Source organism: Carica papaya, chromosome 9 (genome assembly GCF_054855325.1).
Source record: "Carica papaya isolate Zhongbai chromosome 9, ASM5485532v1, whole genome shotgun sequence".
Taxonomy (NCBI): domain Eukaryota; kingdom Viridiplantae; phylum Streptophyta; class Magnoliopsida; order Brassicales; family Caricaceae; genus Carica; species Carica papaya.
This window is the reverse complement of record NC_142317.1, coordinates 34,725,134-34,745,609: the sequence shown is the minus strand read 5'-3', so window position 1 is coordinate 34,745,609 and position 20,476 is coordinate 34,725,134. Positions and strand designations below refer to the sequence as shown.

The 20,476-nt window shown below is 35.0% G+C and overlaps 1 protein-coding gene across 1 annotated transcript; it reads right to left on the bottom strand.

Moving 5' to 3' along the window:
- Positions 1-2,186: 2,186 nt before the first annotated feature.
- Positions 2,187-20,418, bottom strand: LOC110825568 (GTP binding protein). Its single transcript, XM_088210889.1, has 12 exons — positions 20,224-20,418; positions 19,817-19,984; positions 17,857-17,980; positions 14,262-14,353; positions 10,314-10,412; positions 8,737-8,850; positions 7,776-7,840; positions 7,086-7,202; positions 6,527-6,602; positions 3,381-3,473; positions 2,925-2,975; positions 2,187-2,537 (listed from the first exon to the last, which is right to left on the bottom strand). The coding sequence occupies exons 1-12, from the start codon at positions 20,308-20,310 to the stop codon at positions 2,439-2,441; spliced, it is 1,185 nt and encodes a 394-aa protein (XP_088067015.1). The 5' UTR covers positions 20,311-20,418; the 3' UTR covers positions 2,187-2,438.
- Between the last annotated feature and the right edge of the window lie 58 nt (positions 20,419-20,476).

The following is a 20,476-nucleotide window of genomic DNA, read 5'->3' as shown; positions in this document are numbered from 1 at the left end:
GCCGTCCATGCGCGATTCAATCTGGACCGTCCGTGCATGCAGAAACATACTTTATTTATTTTAGGGTTGTGTGTGTGTAGAGATATATATATATATATATATCTAGAGAGAGAGAGACTCTTGATTCAAGCACTAAATCTATATATAACACATGAAATATGAGAAAGGAATCAACTTCCTAAAAAAAAAATGCATTTCCCTTTCATAATGTTATCAAATATCTACTTCATGGACCCTTAAATAAATAAGGTCGAGAGATCATTCACGTGCCAACTTCAATCTCTATTTTACATGTATATATCATCATCATCATCATCATTGTCAACAAGAATCTTATATAAACTACTATATCACCTTCGTAATACAAAATATTTTAGTGTATTTATAGTATAATAAATTTTTCGTAAATATAAAATAAATATATATTTTAAGAAACAAAATATATATATATATATATACACACTTAACTTGTATCGAAAAACTACTACACTTATTTATTCGAGTTTAAACATTCGTTTTTTTATTTAATTCTTAGTTTAGTGTAATTAAGTTAAGTTCTAAACTAACGAGCACCCTTAATTAATTATATTACGAACTTTAAACGTACATTTAGTATTCTAAATATTTCTCGAAAATTAAAATTACTCTAAGATTTAAAATAAGATGGATATATACAAGGAGATTATCACATGGTCCGGTACCTACGGCATTATTCTATGCCATTTTGGTAATATGTATACATTTTATTTTGATGTGTGAGAAATTTTGGAAGTCAATTATTTTTGGAGAGTGACCTATAAATGGTTAGTCTTGTTTTCTATCATTGTATTGTTAAAAAGTTAAAAAGACAAATATGTATGTATGTATGTATGTATATATATATATAATATACTCAACTAACTCCAAATCATTTTTTTAAGAAAAAGAAATAAAAGTATGATAATGTGTTGTCTTTTTATGAAATAAGTTAAATTTTTTGGATTAACTATTTCATCAATTTTACCAAAAAATGAAACATATATATATATATATATAAGGGTTAAGATATGTGCTTTTTAAATAAAATCATTTCAATATATAAAAATAGTTTTAAATTCTCTAAATTTATATATTTACGTATGTATTTATTCACAAACATTATATATCAGGTATATTTGCATAAAAGACTTTTAAGACTTTATAGTAACTCCAAAACTGTATTGTTGTTATCGAATCCGAACACAATTTGTTGTATCTCCAATATAGTAACACGAATCTTCAAATAGTTTTGAACTAATATCTTGACATAATGTTAAGACCAAAACACAAAACGTAACCTCATATTTCAGAATTACGAAAAAATTTAAATATAATTTTAAAAATACAATTCAGATGCAATCTCAAGACTCTAAAATTATTTCGACAATATAGCTTTTGTAACTTCAAAATTGATCGCAATTGATGTTAAATATATATATATATATATTTTTAAGAGAGAATAAAACTCATTATTTTATCTCGGTCTTTTTTCTAAACAAATTTTCGTCTCGTTAGTATTTTTATAACGAATTTTTTTTTACGAAACGATGTACTATATATATATTTTTTTGTAATAATATTTTAACAAGAACACATTTTTATAAAATATACATCCAAGAGGGTATCATTATGAACCTCTAAATTCCTTCACCTCATGGATGTCTGGACTCCTCTTATACCCCCATTGACTGTAAGTAGAGTTCTTTAAGAAACTTCTACTTCTAAAACTTGGTTTTTAAGAAAATTTCTCATTCCCTCTTCTTGTTTTTGTGTTTTGTATCATGTTCTTGATTTATTTTAATCTCTAAAGTGATATACTAAATGTATATTGAAGTATATGAGTGGAATAATTGGCCCACTCCCTCTTCTTAGTGGAACTTTCTTGTTCTTCATTTTTGAAACTGTAACTCTAAACCTAATTCTATTGGGTCTCTCAGATTAATAATTTCCACTTTCTACATAATTTGGGAATGGAATTTGGCTGTCTCCACTCACATTATGACAGGGGTGGAAGTCCTGGCAACTACTGTAAAATAATTATTGAAAAATATCATAAAGGAAGTTGAAAATTTTAGGTTTAGAACTACTACAACTTTAATTTATTTTAATAATATATTAAGGGTGTCAAAAGTAATTTACTCTTGTCCAGAGTGAGAAACTAAAAGAAATAGCAGATCTGAAAGTGCACAAAATTTACTTATAAAAATTGGGAGACAGAGTTTTAAAAACCAACATAATACATCAAAAGTTTTCACGTTAAGGGACTCAACTCGACTTATCCCTACAAACTGCAAAACGGATTACACGTGTTTTGATATACTGCTAACCCACGAAATCTCACAGATCGAAATAATGAATCTCGCCCTGATCTTGGGTCGGAGAAAACGAACTTCGAAATAGCTTCTCGGGAGACATATGCCTCATTTCTTCCCACCGCCGGAAACATTGAACTTGAAAAATATTACGTCTCCGTCTTGAACAACATATGTTTTCCCCTCCTGCCTGTACTTTCCAGCGGCCTGGATGACGAGAGAAAGTTAGAACATCTGGAGAAGGGATTGAGAACTAAAACTGAGATAATGGAACCCTAGATAGATGTCAATGCATGTCAAGACTCAAAATCAAATTTTAACATGTCTAACCTCTGCCTGATGCTACGTAATATCATATCATTTGGTGCCTCATAATGTTGGCCCCTTAAAAAGATTAAAAGTAAAAGAGAGATACCAACTGATGCGTTAAGCTCAGTTTGATGTTTCCATTTCTATATAGAGATGTCTATAGTATAATCAAGGATACAGTTGAGCAATTGATGACTATTTACATTTCTTGCAGCAGGCAAACAAGTAGATACAGCAGAAAAATATCAGATGCGGATGAGTATGAACAATTCGAGATTAGCATACCTTAACTGCAGATTCACTACCAAGTTCCTTCAGATCCTCAAATTTCATGACCTAAACATCGTCGGGAAGCACGGGTCAGGATATCAACTGAAGTGTCAATAGAAATCCAATAATTTATTATCACTAGGATCAAAATTAATATATTCTCCCTTCATTTTGATGACAACAAAGACATGAATACAAAACTGAAGCACAATTCAGATCTTGGAAACCTTTTTCTTCCTTTTGTTTTTTTAGAAAAGAAAATCTTTTCTTTCTAAAATTACTCCTTTCCTTGAAAACCCTTCATTTAATGAGAGGAGGACCTTTTGGGGAAAGGAGGCATAAGAAAATAGGTAGTTCAAAGATTTCACAGATGATAGTCCTAGTGATAAAGTGACTTCTAAATTTTCATGGGTGCTAATTTACTGATAACTGACATCAAAGAGAGGTTTAGGAGCATGAATAAGGAGTAACCTCAGCACAAATAAATCCTCTCTCAAAATCGCTATGAATGGTCCCTGCAGCTTGGGGAGCCTTTGTCTGCCGTCTTATTTGCCAGCATTTCACCTGTAAAAGGCAAATTATTTAGACTTCAACTATTAGTTCCTACTAAAGAAAGACTAAGAACATTTTGATGGAAGAGTCAACTAAAGTTCAATGAAAACATCAATCAAGATAAAAGGTTGAACTAAAATCAGGCATAACAGAATCTCCTCCAGTAAGGAAAAAAAGAAAAAGAAATGATATCGGAAAATATGTTTAAACGAAATCTGATTGTAACTGTTATTTGAGAGAAGAAAAGGAATGATACTAGAAATTATGTTTAACTTTAGGATTACTTCTCAAAGAAGGAAAGAGTGCATGTAGGAGAAGGGACATCACTTAAGACCAAATCTCATTGGTAAGAATATCAGCTGCCAACCAATTCAAGCCAAAAAAAAACTCAAAAACATTGCAGCAAAGGCTATAGGAGAAGGGACATCACTTAAGAAGATGACTTGGTGTCTTGGTTGTACGATAGCACCACTAGCACCAACTGACCAAAACCTTCCCTCTTTTTTCTGTAATTATCAATAGTGAGAATACTCTTTTCCCACTTCCCAAGCAAAAAGAAGACACGTTTAGCTTCCAAAAATTATTTCATGGGAAACTACAGTCAGTAAGGGAAGGGTGAGCCAGGTGCATGTAGAGCTTCACAGGAAAGAGTCACTAGCACTCAACTTCCAGGTTGGCTTGTCCACCCTTGCCTACTAATAAGAGAAAGGAGATAAAGAACTAAAACATTCTTCTATTTCAGATTCTCTGAATGTTCACACCCCATATCTGGTAACTAATGGAGATGGAGAGTAGTTTCTCACAATAGTCACATTATTTCTAGCAATAAGAGAAAAAATTAGGGAGCTGCTGAAATAGAGTGCCTCCATTACACAAACATTTCCAAAGATTACCCTCTCCCTAGAACCTACTCTCATCCTGATATAATCATAGAACTCATTTACAACCCAAGTTAATTTTCTCCCACAAACCTGAAATACAAAAATCCCTAGACAAACTGGACTCCAGCCCCCATCTTCAGTCCCACACTTGATCCTAATCACCTTCCACCGAACGGAACCCCCAGCTTTCATCAAGGGCTTTATAAAGCCAACCAGAGATCTAATGCCAAGACCACCCAAGCGACAGGTAGCTTGACAATAACCCATGCCACCACGTCGAACCTCTTCTTAGCCTCACAATCACCCAAAAGAAAATACCACTTGAAAGCCTCCAATCTCTTTATCAAACTAGCTGATATAGGGAAGAAAGAGTGGAAAGAGATGTGCTTGTTAGAAACATGCACTTGACAAGAGTGAGCCTACTTCCTAAACCAAAAGCCATGCTTTCACCCTGCAATCTTTTCTCATATATAGACACCACCAGTTCCCAGATACCTCTATTTGAACTTCACGAACCTAAGGCAACCCCAAATGACTGGAAGCAAGGTGAACGTTTTACCACATAATAGAAGCAAACTTCTCTGGATCCAGCCCCTCCCCAAAAGGAACCAACTTTGACTGAGCCAAATTAATTTTCAGTCCAGAAACAACTTGAGAACATAGGAGCATGCATATGATATTAAGGGGGGCATAACCATCAAGCCTATCAAACAGAAGAGTATTGTCAATGAAAGAACAAGTGAATCACCTCTATAACCTCCTTCCCATTCCTCACAACCAACCACGGAATCATCTAAAACTCCTTAGTTCTACCAATCAATCTATTGAGGACCTCCAACACAATGATGAAAAGATGGGGGTGAGGAAACCCCCTTGCATAAGGCCTCTTGTTGCCCTAAAAGAGTCCAACAGGCCACCATTAACAAAAACCGCAAAGCTCGCTAAAACCATCAGATGCTTAATAATTGGTCTACATCGTCCCATGAGATGTATATAGGACAACACAAATGAGATGTTTGATAGTACAGAAAAACCCACTTCCGGGCTCCAGAACATGCAATTCACATGCCACTCCTAACTCTTGGAATGGGATTGTTCTGCTGGAGATCTTATTTGTGTTGTGGAGATCTGGTTAGGTAGTTGTGGTGCAAAGCTTGGTAAGGCAGTGGCCCAAATTGGAGCTTAGAGTGAAGTGGTGACAGTTATGTTTTATACTGCACATCAGTGGATGAATTCTGGTGAACATTATGGGTGTTACCCTGCAGTTTCAATTATGCATTTTTTTTTATTTTTTAAGTAAAAGGACAGGATGGCTAAGGTTCAATCTGGGTGGCGTTTTAAGATTTCAATGCTTACTAACAGTAGCATGAAAAGTTGAATTTAGGTTTCAATTTCAATGCCAATTGATGTACAGTAAAGATAGCTTAAGAGAACACTTAGAGAAAAATTAAAGAAATTAAAACTAAAGCTAGTGATCTTGGATCCCAACAACCCATACGTCCAGAATAGGGAAATAAATTCCTATCAAACTAAAAATTCTAAATAGAAAATTAAGTTAGAACAGAGAGTAATAGGCTTGAATAGTAAATACACATTTCCTAAATAGTTCTTGACCTCTAAACTAATCATAACTAAGCTGAATATTCTAATAATACATGAAAGGTCATAGTTAACTACTAATTCTGCTAATATATCTTTCTTTTTTTTTAGTGTGGAAAGACTTATTCTGGTGCTATCTTGTAGATATCTTGTACTAATACATACATACCTACATTTTAGCAACTTCCTAAGCTGCATTGTAACACCTTCTAAGTTCTAACTAATTGCCACCTAGGCAAATAAATTATCGAGCACCAAATCTTCTAATTTTCATAATATCATGATAATAAGACAGCATGTCTACAAAGAATTGACCACATTTATAGAAGACAGAATTCTTCAATTCAACAAAGAAAAGCAAAGCATAACTAATAAAAGGTTTAACCACTTTTTTCAGATAGAAAAGAAAAGTATTATTAGATAGAGAAAGAGAGATACAACCACAGAGAATTAGCTATCATCCCTCATAGAAAGAAAAAGATAAATAAATAAAACAGAGAAAACAGACTGTAAAAAGTATTCTTTAAAGAAAAAAGAAGAGGAAAAAGAGAACTGGAAGAAGGAAAATAAAGGTTGACACAATACCTCATCAGCACCTGCTGTGAAGAAGTATATGAGATTAATTGCTGCAAAACCAATCTTTATAATCTTTGGAAGAGCACTGTAATGAGAACAGTGGTCAAGTTATGGTGCTGAAATGCTCAATGCACTTCCATTCAATCCTATCTACCATAGCTCCAGAAATTTTTTTTCCCCAATAAAATTTAGACAGTACCAGAAACTAATAATATTAAGAGGGGAAAAGAGTTTAACTTTTTCTGTTAAAATTGTTACATACAAATATATTTGTATATTTAAGGCTAAGGTGGGGAAGGAAGATGATCAGAAAAATCAGGAAAATGAAAATAGAAAACAATTCATGAAGGAATCAACTTTGTGAGAAAGGTACATATCTTCTCCAAACTTTCAAAACAATTAAGACCCTTATACCACATATTACAGTATAGTAAGGGGCAGCTCAAAAATTTAACTCTATTCCAATAGTTTCAACTGTTAAAGCTTGAAAAGACATTCTGGAACTTTGGGACCATTTCAAGTTCAAGGATGTGGTTGAAAATTATCATATTTATTAGTTTGGACTAACCTTTGTACCTTGTTCTCCTCACAGTACTTAGCAGCTTCAGCTGGCTCCATATCAGAAAGATTTCTCTCTAACGCACAACTAAAAGGAATGATCGTCTCGCCTCCATGTTCCTGCACCCTGTAAAAAGGTAATGGAATGTGCCCATTTTACTAAGCCAGGTTAAAGGAATTTTTTTACTAAAATGAAGGACACAGTCTTATCCTGTAGGTGCTTTAATATGTTTCCCATGCAATGTTAGCTCTGTCTTAGTCATTGGAGAATGTAAACAGGTTCCTATGACATAACTCTTGGGTTCTACAGTTAACTCCCTTCAATTTATCTTGGGTCACTATCCTCTTGGGGCAGGTAATATAATGTGGGGTGCACAACCCTATTAAACTCAAAAGGACTATGGCACAGTACAGTAGAGACTGATGTAACGAAAGGCAAACAGGTAGAGAAACCCATATAAATAGGTACTTGCATGATATCTGATGTACCAATCAAGTGCGATTCACAATTCAGCTAGGTACAAGGTATATAAAAAATCCAAGCATGCATATTTATTGTGCCCAAGTACTTGTGCGTGTGGACATGCCTAAATCCATGCTGTGTGCACCCATGTGTGATAGACAAATAGATTGGAGATCATAAAAGGCCTAAACCTATGCATAAGTAAATTAATAACATGATACAAAGAGAAGAACATACCAAGCATGAATCTTTGGCAAAAACTTGTTTTTCTTTCTTTGGTAATCTCTCTCGTTCATATTAACCTGTATGCAAAAGGACATATTACTACGATCAAAATTACTTGATAAATACTTCCTTCTCTATATTGTAGTAACTTGGAAGAAGAGGAATAGAAGGTTTCTCTTGAAGTGAATTGTTCCCCTCCTCTATAACAAAAATAATATCGCAAACAAGGCACTAGGATGATAGAAGAACAAACTATTTACAACTAAGATAATCATTAAATCCTCATCTTTAAACCAAAAATGACCACTAACCAAAATCTAAAGCTTCCATAACCAAAAATGCCTAACTTTTTAGAAGCTATTCCCAGCTGTGCCAAATCTCATAGAATTAGCTATTCCCAGCTGTACCCAAATCTCATCCTGGATGGAGCCTGCCATCAGATATAGATGGAAACTGCACCCTTTTTCATAGAATCAAAGATCTTTGGCTCTAAACCGTCTGTTTTTTCATCAAGGGTCATACTCTGTCCCTGAGGAGAATCTTGTTGAAAATTTGACTTTGTAACTATACTTTATACCTGTTGGCACCTTCCCTTGGAGCCTTGTTAATGTACTTTTCCTTACAAGGGAAAAAATTACAGATACTTGAAATTAAGATGGATGCAAAACATAACATTCCTGTTAAAACTAAAAAAAATCACAGATCCCTCTTAACCTAATTCTTTTCATGGCTATATAATAATCAATTACTGCCATGAAATTTCAGGTGCACAAAATAACCCTTTTGATAGAGATAGCAATTCTCAAGATTCCGATTAATTAGCTTGGGGTAAGTCAATAAACAACACATTTATTTCAATTCCTTTCTTCTATAGTTGGGACCTTATACTTGAGTTAAATTTTCCCAAAAAGGTGACTTAGTAAAAGAGACAGTAGGTATGCCTTCTCCATTTTACAGAGATAGAGAGACTCACCAAGTAAACAACAGGTTTGGCTGTAAGCAATTGGAAAGTATTTAGTATCTCAATGTCTGCAGCTTTCCAATCACCTAAACGGACATCTTTCCCATCCTCGATCCATGCTTTCACCTGTAAGTATGAAGTACCCAACATTATTTGACATAATGCTACTTATTTTAACACAATCCACATTAAAACATGAACCAATTCTATATTCCTATGTTACAGGTAAGATTTAATACAATCAGATTAAACATGCATGACTCTTCTGGAAACAAGAGTAATTATTTTGTGTAATACACCCATGAAAAGAGATCCACATTACAAGCAGTGACTAAAATGAAGCATCTGTCTAGCTTGTTGATGATCTTTTTTTGTTATTTTGGGCTCAGTCAAGAGTGCCGAAATCCTAGCTGGAAAAGGATGCCAAAATGTAAAACCTTCAATATATACACTAATTTACAAGTTGAACTCAATAATCTCGACAAGTTTCTTCTCTCGGCTAACTTTTTCCATCGCCTGTGACCTTTCTGGTTTTTCAACAGTTTTTCCTATCTATCAGATTTAGGCATCATCTTTACCTTTTCTTTATCCCTTCTCAATGATACAACCTGTTTGTAAAATATAGAGATTCATATGAAAACAAGCACAGCAGCTAGCAGGGTAATGCAACAGTACCATCTAGCCACTGGACAATGCACGAAATTATGTTTGTATTTATCAGATAATTGTCTTGAACTGATTATTCTAAAGTTTAAACTGGTTAAAAATGGCTCAATTTGTTATTTATATATTAACACAAGTCCTCATGCACAAACTCCCTGCGTTAAAAGTATGGATTATGCACAGATTTTCCATACCTTATGCTGAAATTTAATCAACATAAACTTGGCAGCTAAGAATTTAAACTCTAGTTATCTAGCTTTAATACCATATTAAATAACAGATCTAAACTCTAAGCAACTGATTCTAATACTACATTAAACAACAGATTTGAACTGATTTTCTTGAAAGCTTAAGTTGATAGAGAAAGTCTTTGAGAAATTATTATTTCAAATAGAGGAAGCCTTTCGAGAATTATGATTATACTACACTTCTATGCAATTGATAATTCATTATGCACTCATATCCCATCCCTTTATGCAACCTAAAGATCTTAAAGATGGTTCTGGAATTGACTTAATTTTGGGTCCACTTACATAATTACTTCTTCACACACATTTATGCAGGTTTGCTCCAAAATCAAGATAAAGACAGTGAAGAGAACAGTCAAGCAAAACAAGAAAGCAATAAGCTACCACATCAAAGCGTCTTAACAATAAACAAAATAAATAAATAGTCCACTTAACTCATTCTGCAAACAAATTAATGGATAATCTTAACTTCATCAACTATATAAACAATGGATGGTCAAGGCTGGCAGCACAAAAAAATAACAAAGCCATCTATAGTGTTGGCAATATTTCATCAACTCCAGCAGAAGAAGATCTAACATAAGAAAGACAACACTGCAAAGAATACATAACAAGATGACATACGTCTAAAATTGTTTGCATCACTGGTATAAGTATCTAAACCATCAAAGCACCAACCTTTTGACATAACTCAAGCTCAATTTTTAACTGCTTATCATTGCTCCTCTTCATGCTCTTTTCAAGATCTTCTACCTTCTTTTCCAGAAACTCAATATCCTACAGTTACATCAATCAAAGATAGAAATGATTACACTATTCTTCAAAGCAAGATATCATATGAACAAGGTACAGTGGGGTAAGAAAATATGAGAAGAGAACATGCCTCTCTGTTGAAATCTTTAACACACTATTATGTTCTCATCTTTGAATGTAATACATTAAAATTTTTTTTTTTTCCTCTTTCTTTTTTTTTAAGATAAAAATATAGTATATATTGACGAAGTACCAAAAAATGGGTACCGCCCATTTATAAAAGATTTAACAATCATGTTAGCATGTCAATGACATTCTCAAAATCATAATCACTGATAATATCATGACCAAACAAAATAGACCCAAAATAATGAAGTTACTTATCTTTTATGCTAGAAATACTACTCTCAACACTATCAAAAGCTCTACTTTTTTTTTTTTCCCTTTTTCTTCTAGATGTAGTAGTACAGAATTCTGTTATTGAAGTGGAGTAATTTTTTTGCTAGCCCCGAAGCATGGGTCATTAGCTGTCTGGATGGATACTGTCATAATATGCGATCATGCTATAGCAGCAGCAAGGCTGGGGCATTAGTTAAGTATCTTAAAATAGTTTTTTTAAAAAAAATAAAAAAGCAAGCATATTATGTATAAGGCACCAAGGGCGAGTCACCCCTGTATAAAAAATTTACAAGTCTAATGAAATATCAAAAACTTTTCCAAAATCAAATCACCCATATACATTATGTCCCAGAATAAGAGTCCCAAAAGTATCTATCCACTTATCTCTGATTCTACCCAAATCTCCCACACGCCCCTCGAACACTCTATTATTCCTCTCTTTCCACACCACCCAGAAGATAGGTAAAGAATGAGTTTTAGAATTTTTGATTTCTTACAAATCCCATCACAAGCCCAAAGCTCATTTTTCACTATACCCCCAATTACCCAATTGATACCCAACAAACTATACACCATATTCCATAAACTGTAGATTACCGAACACCAGAGAAATAGATGATTGCAGGATTCAGCTGCTTCCTCGCATAAATAACAGCCATTGACCATGATGTGGCATCTTCTCATCAATTTGTCAATGGGGAGGATGCACTCCCACCCTGCTTCCCAGGAAAAAAAAGTAATTCTTGGTGGCACCTTCAGCTTCCATATTTGCGAAGCCGGAAATCTCACCCTTTCCCCCTCATTATTGGCCAAATAGTGATAAAAGGACTTAATTATAAAGATACCATCTTTCATTACTTTCCGCACAACCTTATCCTAGTGATCAACACGGTGCATGTCAGCTAGTAATTGAAGGAGCCTAGTATACTCTCCGACCTCCCAATCATTAAGATTTCTAACAAGATTCATGTCCCAACCACTCCTCCCATCCACCCCTGGAATACCTCCACCACCACATTCTTTCTTAGTGCTAAAGCATATATCCTTGGAAATTGATCCCTAAGTTCGCCCCTCCCAATCTATTCATCCTTCCAAAAAGTTAATGATATTGCCCCTCCCAAGCTTTCATTGAATACACTCAAGAAACTTCAACTTCCTCATACCAATCTTCCTCCATACGCCCACACCATGAGACCAAGTTATGACCCTTCCACTCCCCCTCCCCACAAGATTCCCTCACCTCGCTCCAATAACCCTATGCCACAACCTCCCCTCCTTAGATAAGTATCTCCACAACCACTTTCCTTGTAAAGCACTATTTAAATCCACCAAAGAACGAAGACCCAAACCACCCCTGTTCCTTGGTAGCTTCACTTCCTCCCATTTAATTAGATGATATTTTTTGCTCCCCTCGTCATCCCCCCACAAAAATCGACATTGAATACTCTCTAATTTCTTGGTAATTGTCGTAGAAATAGTATAGACTGATAAATAATAAATAGAGAGATCGTTGAGAACACTTTTGATAAGTGTAAATCCCCCTCCCCCTCCTTTTGAAAGAAAATTCATTTTCTAACCCGCAAGTCTCCCCTCAAAAAGTTCGACAATCGGATCCCAAGATCTTGCATCTTTATATTTAGTACCTAAAGGAAGATCCACATACTTAATAGGCTGCTGTATTGACTTACACCCAAGGACCCTCGCAAATCTGTTGCCATCACCCCTATTACCCAACTTCACTAATTCAAACTTGTGTAGGTTGATATTCAGCCCTGAAACAGCTAGGAAACATAAAACAACACATCTAAGATTCAAGACCATATCCTTATCAGGTTGGTCGAAAATTAAAGTATCATCCGCGAAGAATAAATTTGATACTTCCACCTACCGCTCTCCTCTCCCAACCACAACATCTTTCAGTAAATTCTGATCTCTACCTTTCTCAAGAGGTTTATTCAAAACTTCCATAACAATGATGAATAAGAGTGGGGACAGAGGATCCCCTTGTCTCAATCCTCTTGAAGTCCTAAAAAATGAAGAACGCCACCATTGACCATCACCACAAATGAAACAATAGTAATACAAGCTATCATCCATCTCCTCCACCTCAAACCAAAACTATCCTGCCAAACATATAATCAACAAAATCCCAACTCATATGATCATATGCCTGAATCATGTCCTGTTTGCATAAAATCTCCTCATTCCTCGTACCCACCACCTCATCCACAACTTCACTAGCCACCAAAACTGCATCAATGATTTGTCTTCCCTCCACAAACACATGTTGACACTCACCAATCACCTCCCCAAGCACCCAGGACAACCTTCTAGCAAGAACTTTGGATACGAGCTTGTAAATTCAACCTACTAGACTAATAGGTCTGAAATCTTTAATATCTTTAGCACCCTCCACCTTTACAATCAACACAATGAACGTGGAATTAAGAGATTTCATGAATGTGCCAAATTGATGTAATTCCTTGAAGATATTCACCAAGTCTCCTTGAATAAAGGGCAGAAATCTTACAAAAATTTCATATTGAACCCATCCACCCCGAGGCTTTATCACTATTACATATTGAGTCCTCCTTTGAAAACTCCTCAAGACTGCATCTATTTAACTTGCTAATTTGCTTGAATTGAATCCCATCTAACTTCAACCTCACATCGAACTCTTCCGTCTACAACTGTTTAAAGAAATTCATGGCATCTTCTCTCATATTATCATTTCCCGAAACACTGATATTAGCAATAACAATTTCATCCACATTGTTGCACCTTCTTCTATGGTTGGCTAGACAATGGAAATATTTAGTGTTGCGATCCCCCTCTTTCAACCACCTCTCCCTAGCCTTTTGCCTCCAGAAAATCTCCTTCATGCACATCCTATTCACCAATTCTAATCCCACCACCTCCCTCATTTCCCCCTCCTCCCTTGACAACCCTACATCCCCTTCCAAACAGTCAAGCCCCTCTAACTCATCCATTAACCTATTAGTACCCTCTTTAACCTTTAACCTCTCTTCCCTCACCCAATTCTTTATCGCCATCTTCAACAAAATTAATTTTTTTGCCACCCGAAAGCTACCCTTCCCACTCGCACTCTCCTCCCTCCAAACCCTTGCCACCAAACTTCTAAAACCCTCCGCCTTGAGCCACTTGTTATCTAATCTGAAGGGAATTGGATTAATTAATTGCCAATGATAAATTAATCCCCCACCAATTACCAATGATAAACCCTCCTCCTAAAAATGTATCAAAAGATTTCCTTTCTATCATTGGTAATTGGTAATAGAAGAGGCATGGCTAACAAAATCAACAAACTAGAAACAAAGGCACACAAAGCTAGGCGAGGAGGATTTTCTCTCTTCATTCTCTCTAGAAACAAGTTTAGTTCTTGCAAACATTACCAAATATAAAACAGAAGCACAAGCTCTCAAGACATAAAATAGTAGGCACCAAAGAGCATACCTTTAACCTTAATTCTGCACTAATAACCTCTAAATCCCTCACAGGATCAACAGTATCATCCACATGGATAATATCCGGATCTTCAAATGCACCTATAAAAAATGGCCTGAAGGAAGTTAATCCCACAATAAGGTAGTAACAATTATAAGAAAGTATAACTAAAGAGTAAATGCACAAGGAGTACATCTCTATAAGGCTTCCAAAAGAAACTACTATGAAATAGAGTTCTCATAGGAAATAATTTTTTAATTATTTCATAAGAGTGTAAATAGTAAATTCTACTACATGAATCATAAATAAATTAATTCGAGACAGAAGAACAAACAAATTAGTTTGATCACATTCAAATGGACAAGGTTGCTTGATATTGATCAACTTCTTGAAACATAGAATTTATTAGGAACATAATATAATCCAACAAGAAAATAAACATTGGAACCCACCAAGAAGATATAGCTCAGTTTTGTAAATGAAACAATGGAAAACAAAAACTTTAAAATATTACTTTTAGTGTTTACTAAAAAACTATTTTTTTTATTTTTTTAAAGAACAAAACTATTTTGTTTATATTTTTTAAAGAAAAAAGACTATTTTGCTTATATTTTAATTATTCTACAAATATGTAGCTTTTGCATACTTCAATGAATTAAGAAAATCATAATCACATATAAATTTAAAAAATAAAAATTAGAAAATGCTTTCATGTGTCAAATTGAACCTACTGTTCATGGAAGAATAAAGAAGTATGTCTTGCACTCTATATAGCCATAGAGCTTATAGCGCTCTAAAAAAATCCAAATATGAAACCAATTCCTAGATTTATAAAAAAAAAAAAACTATTTTTCATGCACATAGTTTGTTTTAACTAAAAAAAAAACTAATTTTAATGCAAATAGTCTTTTTTTAAGAAAATATGCCTCTTAAAAATAAATGAATGAAAAATATAATGGTGGAGTAATAAGGCACTCCTCAACTTCTCAAAAGAAAGGGGAACAATATAATTTGTGGATGAAAATGATATTAACACAAACTCAATCAGTCTAGGGGTCATTGACGACTACTCCTAAATTCCAATGTAGTTTGCAAAAGGGTCATATCCACGAATTTACCAAGCGCCTTTGCCCAAAAAGATGCTTGAAATAACATCCAATCCCATAAATCATGAGCAAAAGAACCTAACCTCGAAGATTCTTCGATTTCTTCCAACCAAATTGCCAACAATCCTGCAAATATAACCCCTCTCCAAAATGGTTTCACCAACTCCGACCCCTTTGACATGAGAATAAACAAAGCATTTGATTGAGTAAGGAACCCAATGGACCCCAAAAAGGGAAAATAGCTTGAACTACAAACTCCATATAAGATCACAATGCAAAAAAAGGTAACTATGTGTGTGACTCCCCGCTCTGTTGACACACAAAGTAAAATGTTCAGGGGGATAACACGATTCAGTCTACGCTCTTGGAGTAACTCATAAGTATGAAGCTTGTTAAGAGCTGTTGTCCATACAAACACTTTAATCTTAGAGGGAACCTTACTTTTCTATAACATTTTTGCATAACGAATCGAGATGCTACTAGGGTGTTTAGTTAGGTGATGAAAAAAGGATTTGCAAATATAGGGACTAGAAGGTTCTAAAGACCATTGTCTACAGTAGGTGTTTGTGAAGCATAGGTATCTAACGTATATAGTAAGGCCATTAAATCCTCAGTCTCTCAATCAGGTTCCAAGAAAAGTGAAAGCCCCAAGCAACAACATCATGTGAGTCATAAGGAACAAAGAAATGGGTTCATGATGTCTAGTTGAGATGTTGTAAAAACGTGGATTGACTATCGAAAGGTTATTGCCAATCCAATGGTCTTCACAAAACAGGACTCGGTTACCATTGCCAACCTTTAATCGAGTGAGGGGAAGGAAAATGTTGTATAAGTGTGTTATAGCTTTCCATGGGCTATCGAACTATACAATTTTCCCTACAAGAATACCTCACCCATTCCCTACAACCACCATGGATACTCTTAATCAACTCGAGCCACTACGAATTAGGTTCCTGAAGAAAACATTATAGCTATTTAGGCAATGGTAATACATTCTTAACAGCTAGATCCCCAAATTCCAAAACTTGATCTTCAGGCTAACAGCAGATCTCCACTTAACTAAATGATCCTTACATCCCTCTCCTAACCTTGTCCGTAAAAATCTCCTCATACACCTCTCTAGTCTCTCTACCACCCTAGGTGCTCTAAACAAGAATAAAAAGTACATCGGAATGTTACAAACACACTTGGATAAGGGTGATGTGACCTCCTAATGAAAATAATCCCCTTTTCCAACACTCTAACCTTTTAGACACTTTGCTAACCACTCCCTTCCAAAAAAGAAGTCACTCCTAGAGTTACCCCCTGATGGAATCCCCATATATGTAATTGGCCATGAGAGTTTGGTGCAACTAATCACCTCAAATACTCTTTTAGTTTTTGAAATAACAATCACCTCAAATACTTTATCATATAAGCTAAACAATGAAACTGATAAAATAATACAAATAAGTAAAAATCCTAACCTATTTAGAATGTCAAATTAAAATAAGTCTTAATAATTTAAACAATAGGACCAATAGAACTCCACCTTACGCATGTCGAAAGTGTGAATAAATTAGCTTAATCAAGTTTGAGCTAAATATAGTTACTTGATATTGCTCGAGCTAACAAAAAACGAAAAATTTCACTATGAAAATTTTAGAAACCACTAAGAAAATAAATATTGGAACCCATCGAGACAACAATATTCATGGAAGAAGGAAATATTACTCGTAAACTGACATGGCTTACATATTCATAGTTCTCTAAAAATAACACTAGTATGAAATTAATTCCTAGATAAAACTAATTTACTGCACATAGAACTTTATCCCATAATTAACACAAATATCCTAACTAAACTACTAATATCACACAAATCGTATTAAATGCCCAGTCTATTTAGAATCTAAACTGAAAATATATCTTAACACTTCAAATAATAGTAAGAATACAAATTACTCTCCTCAGCATCATCTACCTATATGAAGAACAATTGTATGCCCCCCCCCCCCCAACCGACAACATGCATATTAATAACTCTTCTCTCTATCTCTCTATAAGTATTCAGTGAATAATTTTCATTCAGAAAAAAACAATCAAATAATTTGTTTACATATTCGCACGCTCTCAACACCACTTTTTCGAACATCATTTGTTGATCGAGTTACAACCACATGCCTATTTTGTCTATGCACTTCTCTTCATGTTCCTAGTTCCTTTTCTAGGACTAAAAGTAAGTGTCAGTCTAGCACATATCAGAAAACTAGCAAACTGGTAATTTCATAATTAGGTTGCATATATTTTGAGGACAACAAAAGGCATAGTGAAACAAGGGAGATTCAGAAATAAGAACTAAATTTAGGGCATAATAACATTCAATGCCTAAAAAACATATAGTAAATAATGAGTCCAGAGATAAGAACTGCACAAAATCATTCATAATGCAGAACAATAAAAACTACAGAAAATAGCTGCATTCAAGATTATGGTTTACTTAAAGATAGATATCTTACGTAAAACATGAAAAATTCCATCAACAGCTCGAATATGGGATAGAAAACTGTTTCCCAACCCTTGACCTTGATGTGCACCTCTAACCAATCCAGCTATATCGTGGATTTCTAGGAAAGCTGAAACCTGCAAATAAAACTTTGTCAATATCTTAAATAACAACAAAGCAGCACATACATAAAACCAAATTAGAAGAAAAAAAAGAATTATATTAACATGGCACCAATAGGGTGCAACCCAAATACACAAAAAAAAACTTCGTAAGACTATCAAAATGTCAACAAGATCCCCAATATCCTCAACAAAATTAAGAAGCCGACCTCAATAAAAAGCAGAGGACTTGGAACTACAAATCTTTACACCTGTAAAAATTATTATCTATACTCTCAAAACCCATTCTTTGTTATTATGCTTATCACCTCGGATGCACCCCCTAGCCTAGATTTCATCCTCAACTGAACTGGCCATCACCCAGCTTACACCTGATATGCAATAAGCAACTTGCCACACTTGAAAAGAAAGAAGGCACCAAAGAAAGAGATTGTTAGGTAACTCAGCTGCCCTCTTACAAATATAACATTAATTCAATCTTTGTTTGGATAGTAGCTATTTGCATGTGACAAGGGTAACTTGTGGGCTTGGGTGTTTGTAGCAAAGTATGGAATCCCATGAGAAGGTAGTGTTACCAAGGGCTCACAGTATTGGTTGTAGAGAAGGATTAGGAAGGGGTGAGATGATATTGGGGATAGACATTTAGGTGCAGGTGGATCATTCTATTCCTGGAATTATCATTAGTGTGAAGTTAAGTTGTGCTACTCTACTATTCCAAGTGAAATTTTGTTGGATGTTTGGTTAGCTAGAAACATAAATCACTTAAAGGAGAATGGGATGGTTGCATTGCTAAATTGCATCACATATACGTGCACCCTAAGTGCAGACCCTCTTCTTTGGTGGCTATGAAAGCAAGGGTACTTTCTATCAAGTCCTACACCCACCCACACAAGAGTGTGGTTATAGAAAATTCCCCTCATGACCTCATGCAGTTAAGAAAAGCATCCTTTTTTACATGATTTTCTTCGCTTTGAAACCGGTTTTCAGGAAGAATTTGAACAATGATAGTCTAAGTGAAAAAAGGAAGGATCTAAATAACTGTTTGTTAATTCCATTTGAAATCCCCCAACCACCTCCTTCTGTGGAGCCCAATGGCACTGCAACTTTGAAAACCGCTTTGAATTTCCTAAAGCTAAAATGGGCCTTTGGAAGTTTGTTCATATAAAAGATTTGGGTCTGGCATGGTACCAAGAGCAATAAAAAGAAACAGCTTGCATCATCCATATTTGCATAGGAAATGGAGGACCTTTCCGTGGTGTATGCTTCCCTTTCCCCAAGATTATAGACACTAATTTCAAATCTTTTCTATTTTGCTCAAAAGATCATCCCAATAAGTCTCAATAGAGGGGAGGATTGGGGGATTTCTTAAATGTTTTGACTACCATTTAAATCCATTTTTGTACCCGGAACAGCAATATTGGTAACTTGTTAATATCATTCTTATTTTCCTTCTAAAATATAGAAATAATAGAATTCTATACTCAGGATATCTCTTTTCCTAGTAATTGAAGCAATAAAACAAATTCGACCAAAAGATTCAATAACAAGTGTTGCATAACAAGCCCAGTAAGGTTCAAACCCGATTTTGAAAAGCTAGATACAACAAGTAACGAAATACTAATCTTGGATCTTTTCTTCCTGGTAATTCGTCAATAGTCCAAACACTCTATCATATTAACAAGCACTTGCAAATGGGTATCACATACCTTTTTCTTATATAGGAAAAAGGCATCACATACTCCTTTGCCAAATTAAGCATTCAACTCAATGCGGCAGATAGTCATTACAACTACAAAGTTCCTCCAATCACCAGATGGAAAAATGTCTAATGCTTCTGAGCCATCTACTAACCTCATTTTTTGGCTTGTATAATTGACAAAGCCATTCAAACCGCTCATCGGGGACATTCACCCGGGCCTCATTAGGCTCAATAGTACAAAAGGGGAAGTTCTCCGCAGGTATAGCCAATTTGGTAAGCGTGTTGAAAAGAGTAGATTTGCCAACATTAGGCAGCCCAACCTGAAACACCAGAAAAAGTTGGTAAAAGATATAATGAGTTCAAGAAATGCAGAACACACACGGTTCAAGTAGGATCAAGTGAAATATACGGCCAGATTGATTTTCAAAAATTCATTCCATTTCCTACGTTTCCGATTATATCAAACAAAAACTAACAGAGATGAATGAAAATCGGGGAAACAAACAAGAAATGAACAAGAACAAAGGCGGTAATGGAAGAAGGATAATGAAGCAAATACAATTCCAATCTTGAGGTGGGATGAGAATCGGCCAAGGATCGGCCTCTCGGCCGGTGCTTCCTTCGATTTTGCTGCTTTGGGAGGCATTTCTCGCCGTCGTAGTTCGCAGGATGACAGAAAAAGAGGCGTAGGGTTTTTGTCCTGAACACAGTGGCGCTCTAGTGTTGTGCTGACGGCTGAGCAGCTCTCTTGTTAAATGGATTTAAAATAGTTTTCTATTTTTTAATATTTGAGAATAAAAGAAATTATCTAA